The 20,290-nt window shown below is 47.2% G+C and overlaps 1 protein-coding gene across 1 annotated transcript in view; it reads right to left on the reverse strand.

Annotated features, from left to right (window-relative positions):
- The window catches only part of LOC121904614 (zinc finger SWIM domain-containing protein 6-like), a 42,228-nt gene extending 22,766 nt beyond the window's left edge, over positions 1–19,462 (reverse strand). The window contains exon 1 of the mRNA XM_042422449.1: positions 18,906–19,462. Coding sequence (XP_042278383.1) covers positions 18,906–19,338 — 433 coding nt within the window. The 5' untranslated portion in view covers positions 19,339–19,462. The remainder of the gene's footprint in view (positions 1–18,905) is intronic.
- Positions 19,463–20,290: the final 828 nt, after the last annotated feature.

Genomic DNA, 20,290 nt, shown 5'->3' on the forward strand with positions numbered 1-20,290 from the left:
TTTTGGAGCATTAGCTTGGCCTAGATGCTGCTAACTGTTAATGTTTTTTGGAAATATGCTTTTTCCTTTCTTGCCGAGTGTAAGATGAGAAATCTGATACTACTTTTATGTCTATAAGGCTTTTGGAGGTGCTGGTAGGTGAATTTCCTTACCTGTAGACAAAACCAGGCTAGCTAGCTGCTGTTCCTCTGTTTGCTGTCTTTGTGCTAAGCTAAGCTAACCGGCTGCTGGTGGTAGCTACATATTTACCGTACCGCCATTAAAGTGTTGTCAATCTTCTCACCTTAATCTCAACAAGAAAGCATATTTCCCAAAATGTCAAACTATTCCTTTAAACGCAGGTAAGATAGAATGTAACCACAATGTTGCAGCTACTGATAACATTAAAAAAATGATAGAATTTAAAAAAAAAACAATTTATTGTACGGATAATATGTTTTTGGTTGTATAAAATTATATTTTTTAACAAAGTAGGCCATGTTTGTTGTAGTTAACGATGAAACACATTAGTCTAAAATTACTATTAGGTGTAATTTCAGAATGACACCTGGGTGGTATTGGGTGGATGGTCCCTTTAGCCGCTATTCAACGAATCTCTGTCACTGGAGAAGCCAGTAGCCTGCTAATTCTGTCTCCTGGCTGTACATTAACTATACATTATCCCAATCCATGTGCAAGGTTCATTAGTGTGAATGAAATTACAGCTGGCTGGAAATGAATGTATGTAATTAGCAGAGGTCTGTCCCAGTAGAGCCACGCAAGCTATAGACGGAGGCAATGGGATCCATTGAAAAGCCATTGTCTGCTACTTCAGGGCTTGAGTGTCTTTTTAATGGCAAACCTATACAGTCGAGACATTATAGCGCTAGCGTCCTTCTTCGTATGAAGGAGGCCAGTTGAGATGAGCTGGTCTGTGTCGCTCGAGAGGACAATACAACAAGAGTAAACGAAGAATATGAAAATACATGATGCTCATTGGTTTGGAATGTGTGTTTGTGAGGCGGAAGCTGTGTTTGTGTAGACCATATGCATGATTTGCACGCAGAAGTGTGCCAAAACGGCATTTGCTGTGCTTGTCAGGATTGATTACAGATGTGTTTCTCTCGTTTAATTTGAACTTTGCCCTATAAATCCTTTTGTGATTAATTCTTTTGATAAAACAGCTTTCAAAAATTCATCCTGACATGAAAGCTCGGCAACAAAAAAAGGTAAAACAACAAAAAAAAAAAAAGGCAAAAACAGAACTAATTGTAGCAAAAAGCCTCCGTAAAGCTAGCACTGTACACAGACAAAAAGCCACTACTGTGCAAGCTAACATGGCTGGAAAGTGAGGAGAATTCATTTGCATATGGAAATAGCAGGGCAGTAACACGACTGCAGCATGACTGTGTGTGCACATGTACAAGTATCAGTGTGTTTTTTAGTTCACTCGTCCACACCAGGAAATAACCTTACACTCTTTACCCTTCCCATTTCATTTGGAAAGTCACCCTACACACTCCACCACACACACACACACACACACATACACACACACTACCCCACCCTTTGACACACAACTCATGATGCCTTCATGCATGCACACATACTTGCTTCAGTGACTCCCTGCAGTCAACCTCCTTCTGCTCACAAACAGCCCCTCCTCTTTCCTTTTTCTCTCTCCAATAACTAACTCCTCCCCTGTTCCCCCCTCCCATCCATGACACGCGCACACACACACACACACACAAAATGTTGCCTAGCCCTAAGCTGACCCGTTGTGTGTACTGACGTCACATACTAGACAAGGGGAGGCATCATTCCAGACAGACACACACACACACGTGTACATGCACACACACACACATACACACACACACACACACGTGTACACACACACACACACACACACACGCACACACAGGCCCCAGCCAAGGGGGAAGCTGCATTCCAGCACATGCACACAGACACACAAACACACATCACCACGCCTGGCGGTGGGAAGCATGGGGAGCGCTCAGCTGTAGCGGGGAGGCGGGGAGGAGGGGGGGTGGGGGGGGGTGCAGGGGAGGCGAAGAGGGGGTGGGGTGGTTTCAGAGGAGGGAGGAGGGAGCAATGGCTCTGAGCCAGTGTTCCTCTGAGCTCAGCACTTCCCCTTTCAGCTCCAGCCAGCCGCCAGTTTGCGTAACGCAGCCCATGCAGGCCTGCCGGCTCGTGCTTAACCCCTTCCTTCCTGGAGTCACTGAGGTCACGCTTGCTGTTCTCTGTTTGGCGGTGCATGCCACATCCTGGCGTAAACCCGCCCCTGCCAACATCCCCCAACATCCCCTGGCTCACGCTGTCCCATTATAGCATTGAGCACACCGGCCCTATACTCATACTTCTACATTATTACCTGACACAGATGGAAGCTGATACACACACACACACACACATGTACACACAACAGAGAAACGATACATTTGCCAGGAAATTGGTTAACCTTTTACATGCCATTTTCTTTTTTTTCCAGTGTGCTGGCATTGAGTTGACCTACCTATACCTTTGTTCTTCTCCTAAAATAATCACTGAACAATTAACATAAGCTTGTGTAAAAATCTTAAATGCTAGCAAACCTGTTTGAGAGTGACCTGGATTTAGTGCGTCATCTCTCTTTGAAGACAAAAAAGGCTGCAGAAAACCACTGAAATACACACCCATTAATTAGCAATTACCAAGCTATTATCACAGCCACAGACATATATGAAGCTAACACACTAACCACGTTAACACAGATTTGTTTGGATTAGGAAATTACAGAGCAAAGTGCGTGTGATACGGCACAGGTATAGTATGTGTGCACTGTATCTGTTTAGCTGTATATCCGCTGACCTACCAAGAGCTTATGTAGGCCAAAGTGTCCATTCTACCCGCAAAGCTGTGAGGCCTCGTACATCAGATGTGGCGCCTCTCCCTAAAAACCCCAATGTAAAGTGTCATTGCTCACGCTAACCACACCAGACACAGTCCACGGTAGAGGGATGGGCAGAGCAGAGGGTGGGGGGAGAGTGAACGAAAGAGGAGGAGAGGTTCTCTCAAATTTAATATCACTTGACACGCGTCATCCAGCATCTCTCAAACAGCCGCTGAGTCTGTGTCAAAGCCACGGCCCTGGCGAAGACGCCGCACGCGCGCATATACGGGGTGCACCTTGTGTGTGTACACACACACACACACGCCGAAGTATAAAACAAAGGCAACCCAAAGACAAATATCTCAGCTACCTGGCGCTGTGATCAACGGGCTGCTGCAGAGTAGGGGAATAACTGGGATGAAGACAAGTGAGGGAAGAGAGGAGGGAGTGAGGCAGGGAGGGAGGGAGGGGGAGCAAGAGAAAGGTTGAATACGTCTCTGCTGAATCGTGGTGGTCGATTCTCTTGCCTGCGGGCTATTCCTGTAAATATTGATGTTGATGTTAGGACCACTCTCTTAAGGATAAGCTATAAAGCAAGGGGGTTAGATTTACTCTGTGCAAACTGTAAGCATCTGAAATTACACGCTACACTTGGCCTTCTGCAAGTGTGTTGAGAGGAATCGGCGAGAGACTTTCACCGGGTGAAGAGCTGCAACCACATGAGGGAACTGAGCTCTCTCAGTAGGTTTACAGCTTGCTCCTCTCCCTCTCTCGATGGTTTAGGTTTCCACTCTCAAGCTAAAAGCAGGCAGCTGACATCAAAACCTTCAGAGACCCCTATTTCCCAGAAACAGCTCTCGTTTCATGTAAATAGCTGCCTTTCATGGCTACATTGAGATAAATTGCACCCTGCTGGACAAGAGGGAGACAATGTTCACCCTGGAGCCTCTTTTGTTGACATCTGTATGTGTTGCCATGACAACTCATGTCTGCTCGATGCGAGCGTGTATGTACGTGTATGTGTTTGCATTCATGGGTTGTATTTGTAGGGGGCACACGGCCCGCATACATGTGGGCAAACACAGAGAAGCACACGGGGGGGAAAGCAGGGCAGGTCCACACACACACACACAGAAACAAAAATGCAAATACCTCTCTCATTCTCTCTCAAATACAAACACAAAACACACCGCACAAAAGCTTTCAAAGAATAATACATGAGTGTGACCAAAACACTGAATCAGGTTAGACTTGCTTCCAACTACCATGTCCTCGTGGGAGGCTGCAGGCAGAGAAGTTTATTACTTATCTTCACGTTAAAAAGGGCAAAACTAATCCAACCGTGACAACCTTTTCCAAAAACCCTCCAGAGTATCATGTGTGTCTGGTCGACAGGGAGTTAATTGGTTAGTATGATGCTTCATTTCAATACACACATATAGGTTAGAGATTAATCCTCCTATGCTCCGTGGACAGTAGTCTCTATCAACTTTGCAAAGGAATTACTGTGACTGTACACTCAAAGCGTCGCCACATTGTTTGGTCAAATTTGCATTTTCACAGATGACAGAAGAGTAATCATATCCATATGCAATTACGCTGATTATGTCTCTTCAGAGACTTACGAAGTGAAGGACTATCTCACCTCTGAGACCACATGAAACAAAGGCCAACTGCTTTGTTTATCTTTTACCATGTGTCTGTACTTTGAGATCCTCATTATGTTCATTTGGGTTGCCAGAGTGCTAAAGGAGGCAGTGAAAGGAGGGGGGTTAAAAGGGGGGTCGAGCGGGGGGTGTAGGGTACCACTAAGGGGGTACATGCCCAGCGCCATGGCAACCGTAAAGGAGGTTGAGGGTGTGCATATTAATCATAAGGATAGAAAAGAATATGTGTGTATGTGCGTGTGTGTATGTGTGAGAATCCCCTCCCGTGGGCAAGTCAGCATTCACCCATGAAGTAGGTCAGTGAAATTTGCCCAAATTAGGTCAGTGGCAGTCAATGGGTGCCATCCTGGACCACAGAAAGAATAAAGGGAGAGAGACAGACACAGACAGACAGACACACAGAGAGAGAGAGAGAGAGAGAGAGAGGTCTATAAGGTTAGGGAAGCAGAACCAAGCAGCTTACTTCATCTTAGCTTTTACACTTTGTTAATTACTGTTGTGCTGATCCATACAAAACACACACACACACACACACATACCAAAAAAAAGCCTCAGAGTGAGGAATCAAAACTCCCCCCAAAGCAGACAGACTTCTTTACAACTTCAAGCCATCACTTTTTCTCTACTCAAACATCCCTGGTATCAGAATCAGTGCGCATCAAAAGCCCGTTTTGATTGAAAACGCTTTTGAAAAGCAGTCCGATTCAGTTACAGTGCTTAGGTCTGATTATTTAGCACCCCTCCTCCTCCCTCTACCCCCTCTAGCTGTTTGGATGGTTGCTTCTTTGTCATCTGCCTCTGTTTCGTGGAGCTTTTTTCCCCCCTCTCCCCTATTTTTGAAGAATCCACATCGGGAAAAGAGGTTGTTGCGTGTTGTTGCCAATAAATGGCGGAACACAGGAACCTTTGAAGTGTGTGGCACGTTGTGACAACAAGAGCAAACATGACTCCAAAGGAAACTTTTGCCCCCCCCACCTCCTTCTTCCCCCTCACCAATTTCCTCTCCATGTGTACACACACTCGAAACAAAACAACAAAAAAATGACAACAAAGACAGCGAGAATGACAAAAGCTGCATTGGGCATTAGACAGACAGGGAGTGGGCTGAATAATAATCCATGAGGAACCGCGAGGTGTACCAGAACGTTCTGATGATGCTTCGACTCTTCCTGCTTCTTCCTGCCCACTTCCACACAGAGGGAAAGTTGTGTGTGGATCCCACTGTAGCTATGGGGGTGCTCCCTGAACTTTATTCTGTCAGCTCTCTGTCGCTCATCTCCACGCAGTTGGGTGTCAGAGAGGAGGAAAACCATTGACAGGTGTCTTCTGTGGGCAACATCTGTTACTGCAGAGAGATGGCGGAACCTGGGCCTGCACCTAATCACACAAGCCCGCAGCCTCGCTCTGACAGCCACAGAGGTTGGGGAGGGGAGGAAGGGTGGGGGTGGGGGGGGGACAAAGGCTCCCTTCCCTGGGCAGCGATCAAACTCGAGCCCCCGGCGTGCCTGGAAATGTGACAAGGCCCACTTCCCCTTTCACTGCTTTCCCCCCCCCCATCCTCCCCCCACTGCCAATCATGTGTCATATGCTTCACACTCTCGCACGATGCGCGCGTTTGTGTGGTGAGCGTATGTGTTTGAGCCGGGGCCGAGCCTGTCTACATAAGTTAAAGGGATGTAGAGAAGCGAGAGACGAACAGACAAAGAGACACATGAGGAGTCAAAGAGCTTCGCAGGAAGTGTTGAGCCAGAAACGACCGAATGTACAAGCTGAACGTGGCTTGGAGTGAAGCGAGCCACAATGAGTTACAGTGAGTAGCGTTACTAGCCAGAGAGAGAAAGCTGCCTGGCTAGAGAGGCTGGGTATGGGAGCCAGAGAACTGAACTGCGGCCAACCTGGATGAGGTCTCAGTCCAGATAAGTTGGGACAGTACCAGGGGCCCAGCTACAGACCGTCAGAAGAGGGAGGAGGGAGGAGAGGGGGAGCAAGTGAATTAACAAGAAATACAGAGTGAAAAAACAGAAAAAGAGAAAGAGAGAGGGCAGGCTTATAGGCAAAACAGAGAGAGAGAGAGAGAGAGAGAGAGAGCGAGAGAGGGGTTTTGAGGCTTTTCAGCTCCAAAGTGGGATGGAGGGGGATGGTTTGAGGGAACCGCTGAGAGTCAGGCAGAGCTGGAGTCGAAGGCTCAGAGGCAGGGCCAGGGCTGAGCTGGGGCTGCTGAGAGAGGAGCCAGGGCTAGAGGCCAGAGGAGGGAGAGGGAGGGAGGGAGGGGGGGGGCTGGGAATAGGAGGAGGCTGTGGCAGAGCTGGGGCCGGGGCCAGAGCCAGGGGCCCCAGCTTTAGATTTAGTCAGCTGTTCCCCTGGCCAGCAGCTGGAAGGACGTAGGGAGAGAGAGAGAGAGAGGGAGGGGAGCTATAGCAGGGGAAGACAGCACAGAGACTTTGGGGGAGAAATTTAACAGGGAAACGGAAAGTGAGAGAAGATGGAGAGGAGGAAGAAAGGGGGGAAAATAGCATGGTGATATAGAGAGGGAGGAGAGAGATGGAGGCGGAGGTGGTGGTGGAGGTTTGGAAAGAGGACAGTGGAAAAGCCATTAGATTCCTATGAGAGAGAAAACAGCGCTGAGAGCAGACAGACTGACAGAAGGTGGTTAAGGCTCACTGGCTTTGCAACCACTCTTCCCTTCCTCCCTCCCTGGTCCTCCTGCTCCCTCATTCCTCTCTTCCCTCCCTCCATCCATCCATCCCTCCTTCCTCCTCCTCCTCCTCCTCTCCTTCCGTCACTGGTGCGCTATTCTCTGGCTAACTCCTTCTCAACCAGTTGTGCTTCGGCAACAGCCCTGCTATTCATTACGCACGACCTGCAAGCATGACCCTAAACACACACCGAGATCTCAAACAGGTGCCCCACACACACACACATGCACACACATATGCAGACACAGCAGCAGCGAAGGGATCACACATGACTGAAAGGGGGAGAGGGGGGTGGGGGGGGTGTACGTAGGGAGTGAAGACAGAAGAGCTGAAGTGAGAAGAGAGAGAGCTCTCTGTGAGGAGCAGTGCAGGAGGAACAACAAGGAAAGAGGGATGGAGAGAAGAGAAAACAGTGAAATGAGAAAGAAAAAACAAACCGTGTAATTAAAGCAGAGCGCGTACATGCTTTGTTTCCATAAAAGTGGTGAAATGAGATTTGGAGTAGGGGAGTGAGGGGCGAGGGTTTGCCAGGGGGCAAGCAGCCGCTGCTAGCAAAGCACTTTATGGCCTATTATATTCCATTCAGATGGACCAGGCGTCGGGGATAAAAGCATTTAGTCTGTGCGTTAGCGAGTGACTCAGCACTTGGAGCCTTCGCAGGTGGACCCCCTCATAACTACACAATGCATATCAATGAAGTGGCCCACTCACTGCATATGGATCACTCACTCCCACACCTCTGCCTCTCTTTTTCTTCCTTCTCCTCCTCGTCCACCTACGCCACCTTTTTCCTCCTCAACCTTTCACACCTCCTGGTGGAAACACTGTTGTTTATTCTCTTTTCAACTGGACTGAGGTAATTCCACCTGCTCTTCTTTATAAAAGACTTGATCGGGGCAGCATCCAATAAGGCAGGAAACAGGAGGAGGTGGGAGGGGATGAATGGGAGCGGTGTGTTCCAAAAATAAACAAAAAGCCTGACAAATGCATCCCCGCGCACATTTCTTGCAGTGCACTTTTTATTCGACTTTTCCTCAAATTTCTGTGCATGGCTGGAATAGCTGACCCACCTCTTCTCCTCCCTTTTCCACTCATCTAGTGCTGAGACGGTAGAAAGCTCCCCCCCCCCTCCCACCCCCACCCCCCTTTCTCTATTGCTTTCTCTCCATCACTCTCTTGTCTCTCTACGGCTCTCCCTCCACCCATCTGCCCTTTCTTCTTCGTTCTACCTCTGTGCCTCTCCATCCCCTTCTCTCCTCCCCTCGGTGGTGGTTAATGGCACAGGCATCCAGCGTGGAATATAGATCAGTGCGAGATGGATGGGGCACCAGGAGCTCCGGCCAGTCCCGTAGGTCCCAGACCAAAGATTAACTAAATATTAGCTGACAGGAAGAGAGAGAGGCAGGGACACAGCTGCAGCTGCTAGTGCCACTGCCAGCAGAACAAACGATAGAGACTGTTTTTAACCCCTTTTGCTCTCGGGAGAAGGAGAGACACATGCGATAAACACACAAGAGATGCAAAAATACACACAACACATCGGGGTATACATACTGCTGTGCACGCGTACGCACATGCTATCAGAGGCACCCTGGGAGAAGAAGTCCACTAATCACATTCTCTCCTCCCCCTCTCGGCCCTGCCAAGGCGGATTGCGAGGGGGAAAAAAGGAATAAATCTTTATTAGGCGATGTGTCCCTGCTTTATCGATCGCTTCGCTCCTTCCCTCCCCTCCTCCCTCTCCACCCCTCTCTTTCTCTCCCCTCCTTTTGTTATTTTAGGCGTGTGTCTGCCATCCAGTCCAATTGAGTCAGGTTGTACATCAGAGAGGACCATTACCCATGTCTCCCTGGGCTGGGCTGTCACTGGCTGTGAGGGGGGTAGGAGGTGAGGTGATGTAGCCACCCAGGAGGGACAGCTAGCCAGCTAACAGCTAGCCAGACAGCCAGGCAGACAGACAGGCAGCCAGATAGTAGGTTTGGGGCAAGAATGCAGACAGACAGGATGGCAATAACAGACAGTGGCAGACAGTCATCCTCAAACATGCCAAGTAACAACAATGGTACATCTGTACTCCACCTACACTCAAATCCTGTATGGGTCTGTGGACAGGGCATGGCACAGACAACACAATTCATGGTGTTAATTCCCACTATAGCCACTAATGATAGAAAGGTCACAGCTTTTATGCAGCAAAGGCTTCCAACAAAGGATGAATCCTGAAATACTCAAACCCAGTAGTGCTGATGTAGTGCAAAAAAGGGCTGGGTATCATTTAAAAATGTTTCCATACTAGTGCTAATAGCCCAGCTTCAGTACTGACATGAAAGCAATACCTTTTTCAATACTTTACTTTGGGAAATATAAGCATGCTTCTTCTACAAAACCCACTTTTCTATTTACAAAGGAAGTCATAGTTCACAGATGTTAAACATTGTCTAAACACAAGCCGCCGTACAAGGGTTTGCCTGTATAACTCAGGAACTATCTGACCAAAGAATAAGTAAACAAGATTACAAATTGGACCGATCGGGCATTCAATGCCAGCTTTCTATACTTGAGAGTCTTTGTTACTTAGTGCTACAAACACATTTCCACCCCTGACAACCAAAAAAGTATACCCAGTAATCAGTGAGACCTGACCTGTTCAATAAGCATTCAGTGTATCTAAATGACTAACATAAAAACTATTAATACCAGAAGTATGTCTGAAGAGCAGAGCAGGCACAACACTGAAAAAGGTACAGGATGATCCTTCAGGGTATGGGGATCATTTAAAAACTTCAGAAAGAGACAGCACAGCAAATAGGCTAAGTCTTGTTCCTTTCCTAATTCCAGACAGTGGTAAACAGAGAGCTTCTAAATGTAGAAAAAGCGATAGCCCCTGAGGTCTGGATGCAGACTGCTAGCTCTGAGACCAGCACAGAGAGCAGGAGCTAGCTAGCCGGCTAGCCTTCCTCTGGGAGTTTAGACACAGGAAGCACTATGGAAACATGCTGTATCTAGATAGGGGCAGTGTAAATAAGATATGAGTTTCTATTGCCTGGCTTGGGAAATGAAACTGGAAAATTGAGAAGGGGGGACAGAGAGATCCTGAGAGCTTATAAACACAAGGAAGGAATGCATGAAAGAGAAGGAGGATAGGCACAGGTATGGAATGATTAGGAGTAACAGAGCAAGAAAGTAAGACAACAGGAAGATGAGGGGCGGGACTGAGGTAAGAAAAAACTAAGCCTGCGAGGAAGTGAGCAAGAAAGAGAAGGACAAAACTCTTTGGAGGGGCAAAATAAATTCCATAGTCAGTTGAAAGCCTTCCTCTCTTTCCCTTTGAATCTGTCTCATTCTCTTTCTTTGTCTGTCTTTCTGTCTCTCATGCCCGGAGAGCCTTCCCAGCTCTATTCAGCACTGCTCTGCCAGAGAGCAGTGAATGCATGTCTCACATGCCACACAGCCACGACATCGTTGGACCATGCACAGCCAGAGGCACCTCACACTCTCAGGACCTCCTCCTCCACATAGCTCACACGGCACTTGAGCCTGCCGGGCAAGACGAGAGAAGGGGGTAAACTCCCCCTCTCAGCCTGGCTCAGATTCCCAATTGTTCCACAAAAGGACAAAGAAAAAAAAACAAAAAACTGGCTGCATACCTTGCCACCTCTCAGTCTGATCTCTCAGGTGAGAAATTGCTCATTGGGGAATGTAAAAGACACATGCACACATTCAATCAAGCAAGCAATCTTTTCCTTTGGTCAGGTGGTGTTTATTGGAAAACAATAATGTGAGCATGGGCCCGTCTTTCAAGCAGGGCAATCAGCCACTGGAGGGACAGTCTGACCATGTTGACCTTTGGCTTTAGTTAATCCCTGGGGGTCAAGTGAAGAGGTCAGCATTGGGCCAGCTCGATGCTAGGGGAGGGACCAGTCGATGAGTGAACACCTCTGTCGCTGTGTGTCAGTGTGTTTGTGCGATAGGGGTCAGTGGCAGGTAAACCCTCATCCTCTGCGCTTGTTTATTCTAAGGCGCCTAGTCACTGGCGCCCCAGCACCGTGAGGTAAGTGTGTGTCTTAAAGCATGTGCTCACGCAAGTGTGTGTGCGTGCAAGAGTGGAAATGAGATAGGGTGGGAATGATGACAGACGGGAATGTCATCCACCCTCTTATCATTAGCATGCCTCACCTTTATTCAGTCTGGCACACACAGCCATAAACACGCTCAGTGAGACATTAACACAAAGCCATACATGCACACGCTCGTATTCACACACATAGATAAAAACATACCTTCGCTTACAATGCTGTCTAAGTATTTGGTGGGGCTTTTTTTTCCCATAGAAAGAAGCTTGAACGGGTAAATCTACACTCCACTCTCAACCCAACAATCATTTACAATACTATCAAGGTTAAAAGTCAATTTGTATACTTGACAACTGATACAGGCACAAAAAACAACCTGCTGGCCTTGGTGTCTTCTTTTTAGCTGGCATTGCCAATGGTAAAAATTACATAACTGTAGACCAACAGAATATAAAGAAATATTTAAGCACCAGAAGCCAAAATTGAACTAACTTCTCTACTCTCATTTTGGTCTGGTACAGGTTGCCCCTTCATTTGGAAAAACAGCGGGTAACTCTCTTCTCTTTAAGTTAAGTATACAGTTTATGTGCACACACATACACAAAAATTGTTTGTAGCCTTTGGGCTGATTCAAAGCTGTTTGGTTTCTGGGGAGAAACAGCTGAGCTGAGCTTCTCTGCATAGAGAAGCTCTGTTCTGTGGCAACAGTGAAAGTATGTGTAGCCTTTAACACGTATTCTCATACAGTAAAGGCACACACACAGTACACAGTGCCAGTCAAAAGTTTGGACACACTTTCTCATTCAAGTGAATGGGAAGGTGTGGTGGTGCTGTATACATTGAACCTTCCACTGCAGTAAGCAGAGTCTTAGACTACTTTGTGCTTATTTCAGCAGCCCATTGGTGCAAAGAGGAATTCATTAAAAAGAAAAAAAAAAAAGTGAAAGGGAGCATCAGATAGGAAAACGCCGAGTGCTGCATTCCCCTGTTATTATTGCCAAATCGAAGAGAGAAGGGCGGCTGGTAATAAAAGTCATTAAATGAAATAGAAAAAACAGCTTTTAATAGGGCCTTGTCATTGTGGATTTAGTAGCCTTTCTATCGCCTGCTCGCTCTGCTCACAGAGGGGCAGGAGCTCTGTGGAAGGAGGACTGGATTCCTAGACAGAGTCAACCAGCCGAGGAGCTGTGCTGACGCACACCCAGCAGCCACAGTCTGGGACAGGAGACAACTCAAGCTGGAACAGGGACTGGAGCAGACGTTAGAGAGCTCATGCTGGAACTTTATTACTTTAGCTGGTTTATTTTAACAGGGGCAACACACGCTGATCTTGTACATTGAGTCTCTGAAAATGTGCCAGTTTTAGGATGCAGGTAATTTTCAAGCATGGTCTTTGGGCAATTTGGTAGTAGGCCTGGGAGTGTGGCAGATGCAAGACGGATAGGGCTGGAATTGGGAATGGTGATTTAAGAGGGGCAGGGAGGAAACGGCTATGTCTGGGACTAGGAATGGGACAGGGAGGGAGGCTGGCTCCAGTCAGGTGGAAGGACTGGAAAGAAGGCAGACATTAGGCCTAACTTCAGATGGCAGAAGGACTGTCCAATGGTACATCTTGGGTACAGTCTTGGAAATGTGAAGAGCAGTTATGGCTGGGTGTAGAGGACGGAACATGGCTGGCTAGAGGAAGTTATGGTCTGTGGTGGGAATAATCTATCTAGGGGCACATCTGGGTTCGGGAATGGGGTTGGTTAGTCTGGAGTTGGGACTAGCCATGACACGCATTGGGACCTTCTGGAAACTTCTAATGTGCTGGGAACATAACAGAGCTAGCAGAAGAACTAGTGGTCATCCATCACTACATGGGAACAACACAACACTGTCAGAATTTACTTACTGGATTCAACCCTTAAGGAGGCCACCCAGACTGAAAACTGAGTGTGGCTGATTGCCTGTAAGAATTCGAAGATGGAAATTGCTGTGCTGAAACTCATTATGAGCTGAATGAAAGTAATTAGCACATAAACACATTTCTGATTTACAGAGTATCTATATGGAGAATACTCTACGCAAGTGGAGACGGACAAAAACTTCATTACCTGGACGATTTGTAAATCCAGATATTGTCTAACATCCAGCAATATTATATAATAAATGATACTGATTAGAGCTGCGATTATCAGTCTCAACTATTTTGATGAATTAATTGTTTCAGTCCTTTTCCGAGCAAAAATGCCAAATATTCTCTGGTTTCAGCTTCTCAAATGTGATGATTTTCTTCTTTTTTTGTCATATATGACAGTAAATTGAAAATATATTGGTTTGACAAGCACATTGACAACATCACTGTGGGTGATTAATCAAGAAAACTGGCAGGTTAATCGATAACGTAAATAACAGTTAGTTGCGGCCATAATCGCGATATTACACTGAAAACAAAAAAACGCCTTTGTCTATACAAACAAGCACATCTTGCACAGCCACACACACACACACACACTCTCCATTACACGACAGCTGAAATGTATCCTATCTTCTTTCCATTCAACCAACATAATGGGACAAAGGTGTGGAATCTGCTTCCCTCCCGTCTCTCAGATACACACGGTCGGAGAGAAAGCACTTTCCCTAAAGACTCTACACATGGATGCAGTTGCTGCCCCTCGCTCTCCCTCTTGGACAGCCAGATGTTTACACTAGCTCTAAGCTCAGCCATGTTTCCATGACGATACAAGCCAAGGGTTAGTCACATGGCAGGGGGTAGACCTGAGGCACCGGATCCAGGATCACTGCTCCTTCCAACACGCTCACCTTAGAGCCTCGGTCCATGACGTCTGATCATCTGACTGTGAGGTTTACTTTCCCAGATTCCTCCTAAGGACCTTAGCTTATAATTTAGAATAACATGAAAGCTTTTTAGGGGAAATGTTTTTCTAAAGATCTGAGACATATTGTGTTGGCATCTTTTTTAAGTCCTGCGTCATAAGTTGACCCCCACTTTAACATATTAGTTTCATGCAGATAAACGGCGTATTCGGAAGCATTCTGTCTCTCTGTGTCTTTAGTGTGCGCATGTGGGCTCATTCTCGACGGGCATTGTAAAAAGATAAAGGAACTCTCAAACCTAACAGGAAAATAAAACCAGATCCACCCACATGAAAAGAAACAGCCCACACACAAACAGAAAGAATAAGCCCTCACCCACCGAAAAACCCCCAGCTCAGCCTGATAGCGTCTCGCAGACGACATGCTCATGCAAGATTTACGTTTCGCATCGTAAATTCTGCACCTTCGTGGACAAAATGCTTGAAATGTTGGTGTAGGTCCTCCAAGAGCCCTTTGAAAGGCCTTGTGAATTCTTAGTTGGAAAAAAAGTGAGTGAGTAAAAAACTGTGTGTGTGCGCATGAACATGAGTGTGCTCCTGCACAAACATGCTGAGTGTTACTCCACTTTTGTAAGTGGCACAGATTTCTCCTTGGCATTTGGCTTACTGCTTTGTCACACAAACAATAACCTACCAGCATGTGCAAATATTCTTTGTTGTTTTATCAGCCCCTTTGTTTTGTGGGTGTTGGCTGCGTCTATGTGTTGTATTGTTGTGAATTACGTCTGATACTGGGTTGTCTGAATCCTAAGCACATGATTTAAAGTCAACAAGAAAATGGCATATGGTTCCACAGCTTCTCTACTCACACACCTAAAACGTGCATTTTAGGAGCAAAACATTAAGTTTAGGAGAGCCCGTGTAATGATTTTCACCATCTGTGTTACAAAAAGGAACAGGTTAAAAAAAAAAAAAAAAAAAAAACAGGGAACCACCAGCCTGGTTGCTATTTCACCGTTTCACTGACATCATGATAAAAAGAGGGTGAGAGAGAGAGAGAGAGAGAGAGAGTAGATGATGCAGAAACCTAATTAAGATTCTCCAGAGCGTGAACAAATTAACCTGAGTTATGAGCATGCAGAAGCACAAGACAGACACACACACGCATGCACGCACGCACAAACACACACGCTGATTTGTCTCCGAAATAGGTGGAGCAGAGGAGGATGACATTCACACTCAAACAGGCATGACTGCCATGAACATTCAGTGATATTTTAGGCAAGTGAAAGGCAAAATATTATAGGCTATCCAACTATATCGCCATGGAAAATACACCAAAATAGGTTAGATGTTATGCAATTCTACTTTCATGCTCTACAAAGTGTCCACCTCATCACTCAGATTTGGGGCAGCAGCATGATACAATGACATGTAGCTTCATGTGAGAAATTAGCCTAACAAGGAGAACTGGATAAATAAGCTGTAGCATGTAGCCTCCGCTAATGACATTGCAGGGAGCGACATATGCCAGGCATCAGTATGTCACTCCTTAGGGACATGGGGCTTACGGTAACAGGATAGTAAGAATGAGGTGGTGGTGGTGTGTGTGTGTATGTGTGTGTGTGTGTGTGGTGGGGGTTTTGTTTGGGTTTTTTTTACCTCCTGGCACAAAGCCCTGAAGGCAGACTGGGGGGGTGGGGGGGAGGCTGGGAGATTGTGTGTGTGTGTGTGTGTGGGGGGGGGTTTAGAAATACTGACATGAGGGGTCAAAGGGAGGAGGAGGAGGAGCAGGACAGTACATGTCATAAATGAATGAGGGAAGAGGGGATGAACTTGACCCAGACTGCTGGAGGACGAGAACAGGAAGGAGGGTAATGAAGTGCAAACATGCTTTGTCATGCCATGTTAGAGCCATAGGATTAGAATTCTATAATTAGAGGACGGAGCACCATAACACTAGCCTTCCTTTCAGCGTGATGAGCTGCTGAGGCTAAATTACACAAGGGGGCCGGAGAACAGATGCTATGATCAGAACAGGCAGCTCTGGAAGTTTTCTATACCGGTAAATGATGCTCTGTTACGGCATGGCACGCTCTGATTGACAAGCTAAAAAAAAAAATTGAAACTCGGCACACTGGTGAGACTTTCTGATATTTCTGTGATCGGCTCATGACAATGTAATTTTTGTGACAGACGGCAGACAGCAGTTACAGGGCCCCGGTTCTTTAGAGCATCGTGCATACAGTATTTCATGTTGCAGTTTTTTTTAATGTATTATTACACACTGACCCCTTTTTTCAATACAGGTTGAGGTTCCACTGCCTGTTCGCTGACACATTCATCAGTGATTCGATGGATGAAAGAGTGCAAGAGGGCCGGCGCCGGGCTATTATAACACTGCTATAACTGAGAAGCAGTGGACTGTTGGATAACACTCGCATTCATATATGAATATTTATCTCGAAGGATGGCATTGGAACCGATGAGCTCGCATGGGAGAAAGAACAACCCATCCATCTCACTCTCTCCCCTTCTCTGCGCTTCATTCTTTACTTTCATACATCCCCTTCTCTTGCGATCACCATTTCAATGCCTCTCTTCTCTTTTGCATTTTCCACCCACTTTTTCCCCCTCCAGGCTTCCCCTCTTTTTCTTGATATCACCCCATCTATTGCTCGTCCCCCTATCCGTTCCCTCCGCAGCACTGATGTATGGAAAGAGATGGAGGAAAAAAAAGGAAAAAGCCTGTGATTAATGTCTTTGAGAAAAAGATAAATAATCACAGGAGACTGGGGGCTGGTAGTTGGCCTTAGGGGAGTAAATATGGAGAGTTTTATAGCTGCTCACTTGGGAGAGAGGGAGGTGGAGGAGGAGATGAGAGGGGGAGGAGAGGAATACAGCGACAGCAGATCCATTCAAGTATATTAGCTTTTCCCCCCATACACAATAACCTCCGCATCTATTCTATTGCTCTACTGTCTTTCATCATCAACACTGAATCCCATCCCTCTGACAGCACACAAAGCCATGCACGCTTGTGTGCACACACACACACACACATACACACCCACACAACCACCCTGCACTTTTTTTTTTTTTTTCCAGGCCAGACCCACTGTATGTGTTTGATGGGCCAATACATGTGGTGTGTGATGTGGCTGACAGCCCCCTCCCATGCTGCCCTGCTTTTAAGCCCTCATCCTCCAGTGGCTGCCTGTCCCCTGGAGTAGATTGCATCTTTTATTTATCATTTTCTCTTCCTTGGCTTTATTTTCCTCAGCAAAAAAAAAGAAAATTCTGGGGCGAAAATTGCAATCAGCATAACATGCCCTCCTCCTGCTGTGTACTCGCCTGTCATCCTCCACTCTCTGTGAGCATGCAGGATGAGACTGACAGCCCGTGCAGACGAAGACACACACAGACACATGCACAATCCCTCTCTGTGTTTATCAAACCCCCACACACACTGACACACATACTCTCTCTCTCTCTCTCTCTCTCTCTCTCTCGCTTTCACACACACAAAAACACATGTGTGGCCACAGAAAATGGCCCCATTTGACTCTTTGTCACTATTTCTGACACATGCATATCTCCTCGCTGATGCCTCACACTTTCTATTTCACCCAGAGCCGAGTGGTTTTTAGCTTCCTAGAGCCCCAAAAGAGTGAGCACGTAAATGAGCCTAATGCTGGGGAATCTGGTAAACAGGCCAGAGAGGGAGGGAGAGCTGCCTGCCTGTCTGCCTGCTCCATGGCTACTATTGTGCACTGCACATTCTCTGAGCCCACAAGAGCTGAAGCCATCTCCACACAGATTCTTTGGAGGGATAGTAAGCCAAGAAGTGAAAGAGGGAGAGGGAGCAAGGGGAGAGAGATAGAGAGGGTGAGGGAAGGAGGGAGGGAGGAGGAAGAAGATCATGCATAAAATCTTGTTTGCAGAATGCATTAAGATTCAGATGAACTGGGGAGGGTAATGGGATTAGAATTCTGAACCGTTTCCAAGGGTGGGGAGTCGGATTGACAGCTGAGTCTATTGCACTGACGAATGCAGTGAAATATTGTGGCTCTGGCAAAGGCAGCCATCCAGGCAGGCAGGCAGGCAGGCAGGCAGGCAGGCAGGCAAGCAGGCAGGCAGGGGGTTGCTGAGCCCAAAGCACCTCTGTTTACTCCTCTCTTTACCACAAATAATGCAGCTACGAGGAAAGAAAAATGCATCTTATATGCATATGCAGCTGCATATTGCCTGTGCTTGAGTGAATATTGGGAAGGCAGCAGAAAAGCTTTAGTCTGTCTCACAAAGGTGTTTGGCAAACAAAATAGAAGCACTGTGGCTTTAAATCACCGTCCCTCCCACCCTTTCTAAATATCGTCTATTTAGCCAGCGGTGAAAAGATATAGGGGGCTTTTGTCTGCGTACCCATTGGTGGGGGCATGGAGAGCTGGAAAGACACAAAAATAGGAACAAAGTGCTAAGCTTCCAATTGGGATGGCTCTGGGCAATTCAATGCGCGCAGCTCAGTGGGCAAAAACAAGGAGAAGTGGGCTACTATTACGGGCTTATCTGAAAATAGGCTATTCTCACACAGCTATAGGGTAGACTGGTGTGGAAATACCCTGCATTGTTTATAATAGACGAGGCTATGGAAGGCAACACACAAGCCCTTTAAAAGTCTGGCATGGTTCCATGGACAAAGGCAAACAGTGCGAGATAGATGTTTTGTTTATTATAGGCTGTTTTCCTCTATTATTCTAACGTTATAGTCCACTCACCGACTTGTAATACGTTGTCCACCCAGCCACCCTCTAGCAGAGTGACACCCCGTAGGAAAGGCAGCTGGGTCTCGTCATTATTGTCCCCGCTAGTTCCACTTTCCTCTGCTCCGGCGTTGAAAGAGGAATACATACAGATCTCCTTCTCGCTTCTCGGGAATGACCAGTATACGATCCTCCGCTGGACGGGCTCCGGGATCCTCTCGAATCGCTCCTCCACCCGCTGGAACGGCCACTTCTCCGCGACTCTGCGCGCCGCGATGTCGAGCAACGACTCGGGGTTGTGCGTTTTTCCATTCCCCGACCCTCCCGGAGCGGACCCCGCGCCGCCACACAGGACTCCTCCAGCCCGCTGCCCCTGCCTGCATGCCGGGTTGTAGCCGGGCCGGCAGCAGAGCCGCTTGGCTGGGGGCTGCTGGACTCGCTCGGCCATGATCGCACCGCTTCCAACCTGAAGCGCAGTTCCTCTCCGATCATATAAACGGGATAAGGAAGAGAAAAGGGCAATCTCGCACCGATTGTTTGCCGTACATGGAGAGACTGTCCTTATTTGGAAAGGTAGGCGGCGCTTGCGAGTTCCGTGAAGTCCTTTGTGTTGTCAAAGTAACCGGGATGGGCGGGATCCTGGAGCGCTGCCAGCGCACGAGTGGCGCTATAAAAGGAACTGGAGGCGGAATTCCCGAACGTCGGCAAATCCTTTGTGAAGCCGTCCGGGAGCACGAGGGCGGAGCCCCGGCGGCCGACGGCCTTTGAAGTTTCCTTCTTATTTGAGTTTAAAGGCGGGGACTTAATCCAGGGGCGGTCTCGCAGTTTCCCACAGGGGTAAAAGAGGGCAAGAAAGCTGACTTTTTTCCTTTGGAGCCTGTGCTACCACCGCGGGCCCTGAGCTCTCTCAATAATATGATGGTTGTTTTCAAGGCTTTAGTCCAAAGGACTTTCAGCTGTCAAAGATAGAGAGGGCGTGGGAGGAGGAACATAAAGATATTGAGCTGGACATAGTTGTCCTCTGTAGTCATTAATCAGTCATTTTGGTCAGCTGTTTGGTATTGAGTTCACGAGACAGCAGTCTATGGACAATTAATTACAAACACACTGGAAGACTCACACACGCGCTGAATATTTATCTTTAAGGGGCACTGCACTGATTTTACACAGGAGGATCACTATAATCGTCATGGGGGGAGTAGGCCTGTTCAGCCTGTGAAAACAGCTAGTTGTATGTCTTCTGTGGCTTGGGAGGGAGCTTTCTGAAGTCTGAGAAAAAAACGTTGTTGATGTCATCAGGGTTAGCTTGGATTGGGACATTTAACGTTTAAACAGAAGGCCTGTTACAAAGAGGTGGGCATTTACCAGGCAGGGTTTAAACGCTATTGAGTTGCATTATG

The sequence above is a fragment of the Thunnus maccoyii genome, chromosome 9, assembly GCF_910596095.1.
Source record: "Thunnus maccoyii chromosome 9, fThuMac1.1, whole genome shotgun sequence".
Lineage (NCBI taxonomy): Eukaryota > Metazoa > Chordata > Actinopteri > Scombriformes > Scombridae > Thunnus > Thunnus maccoyii.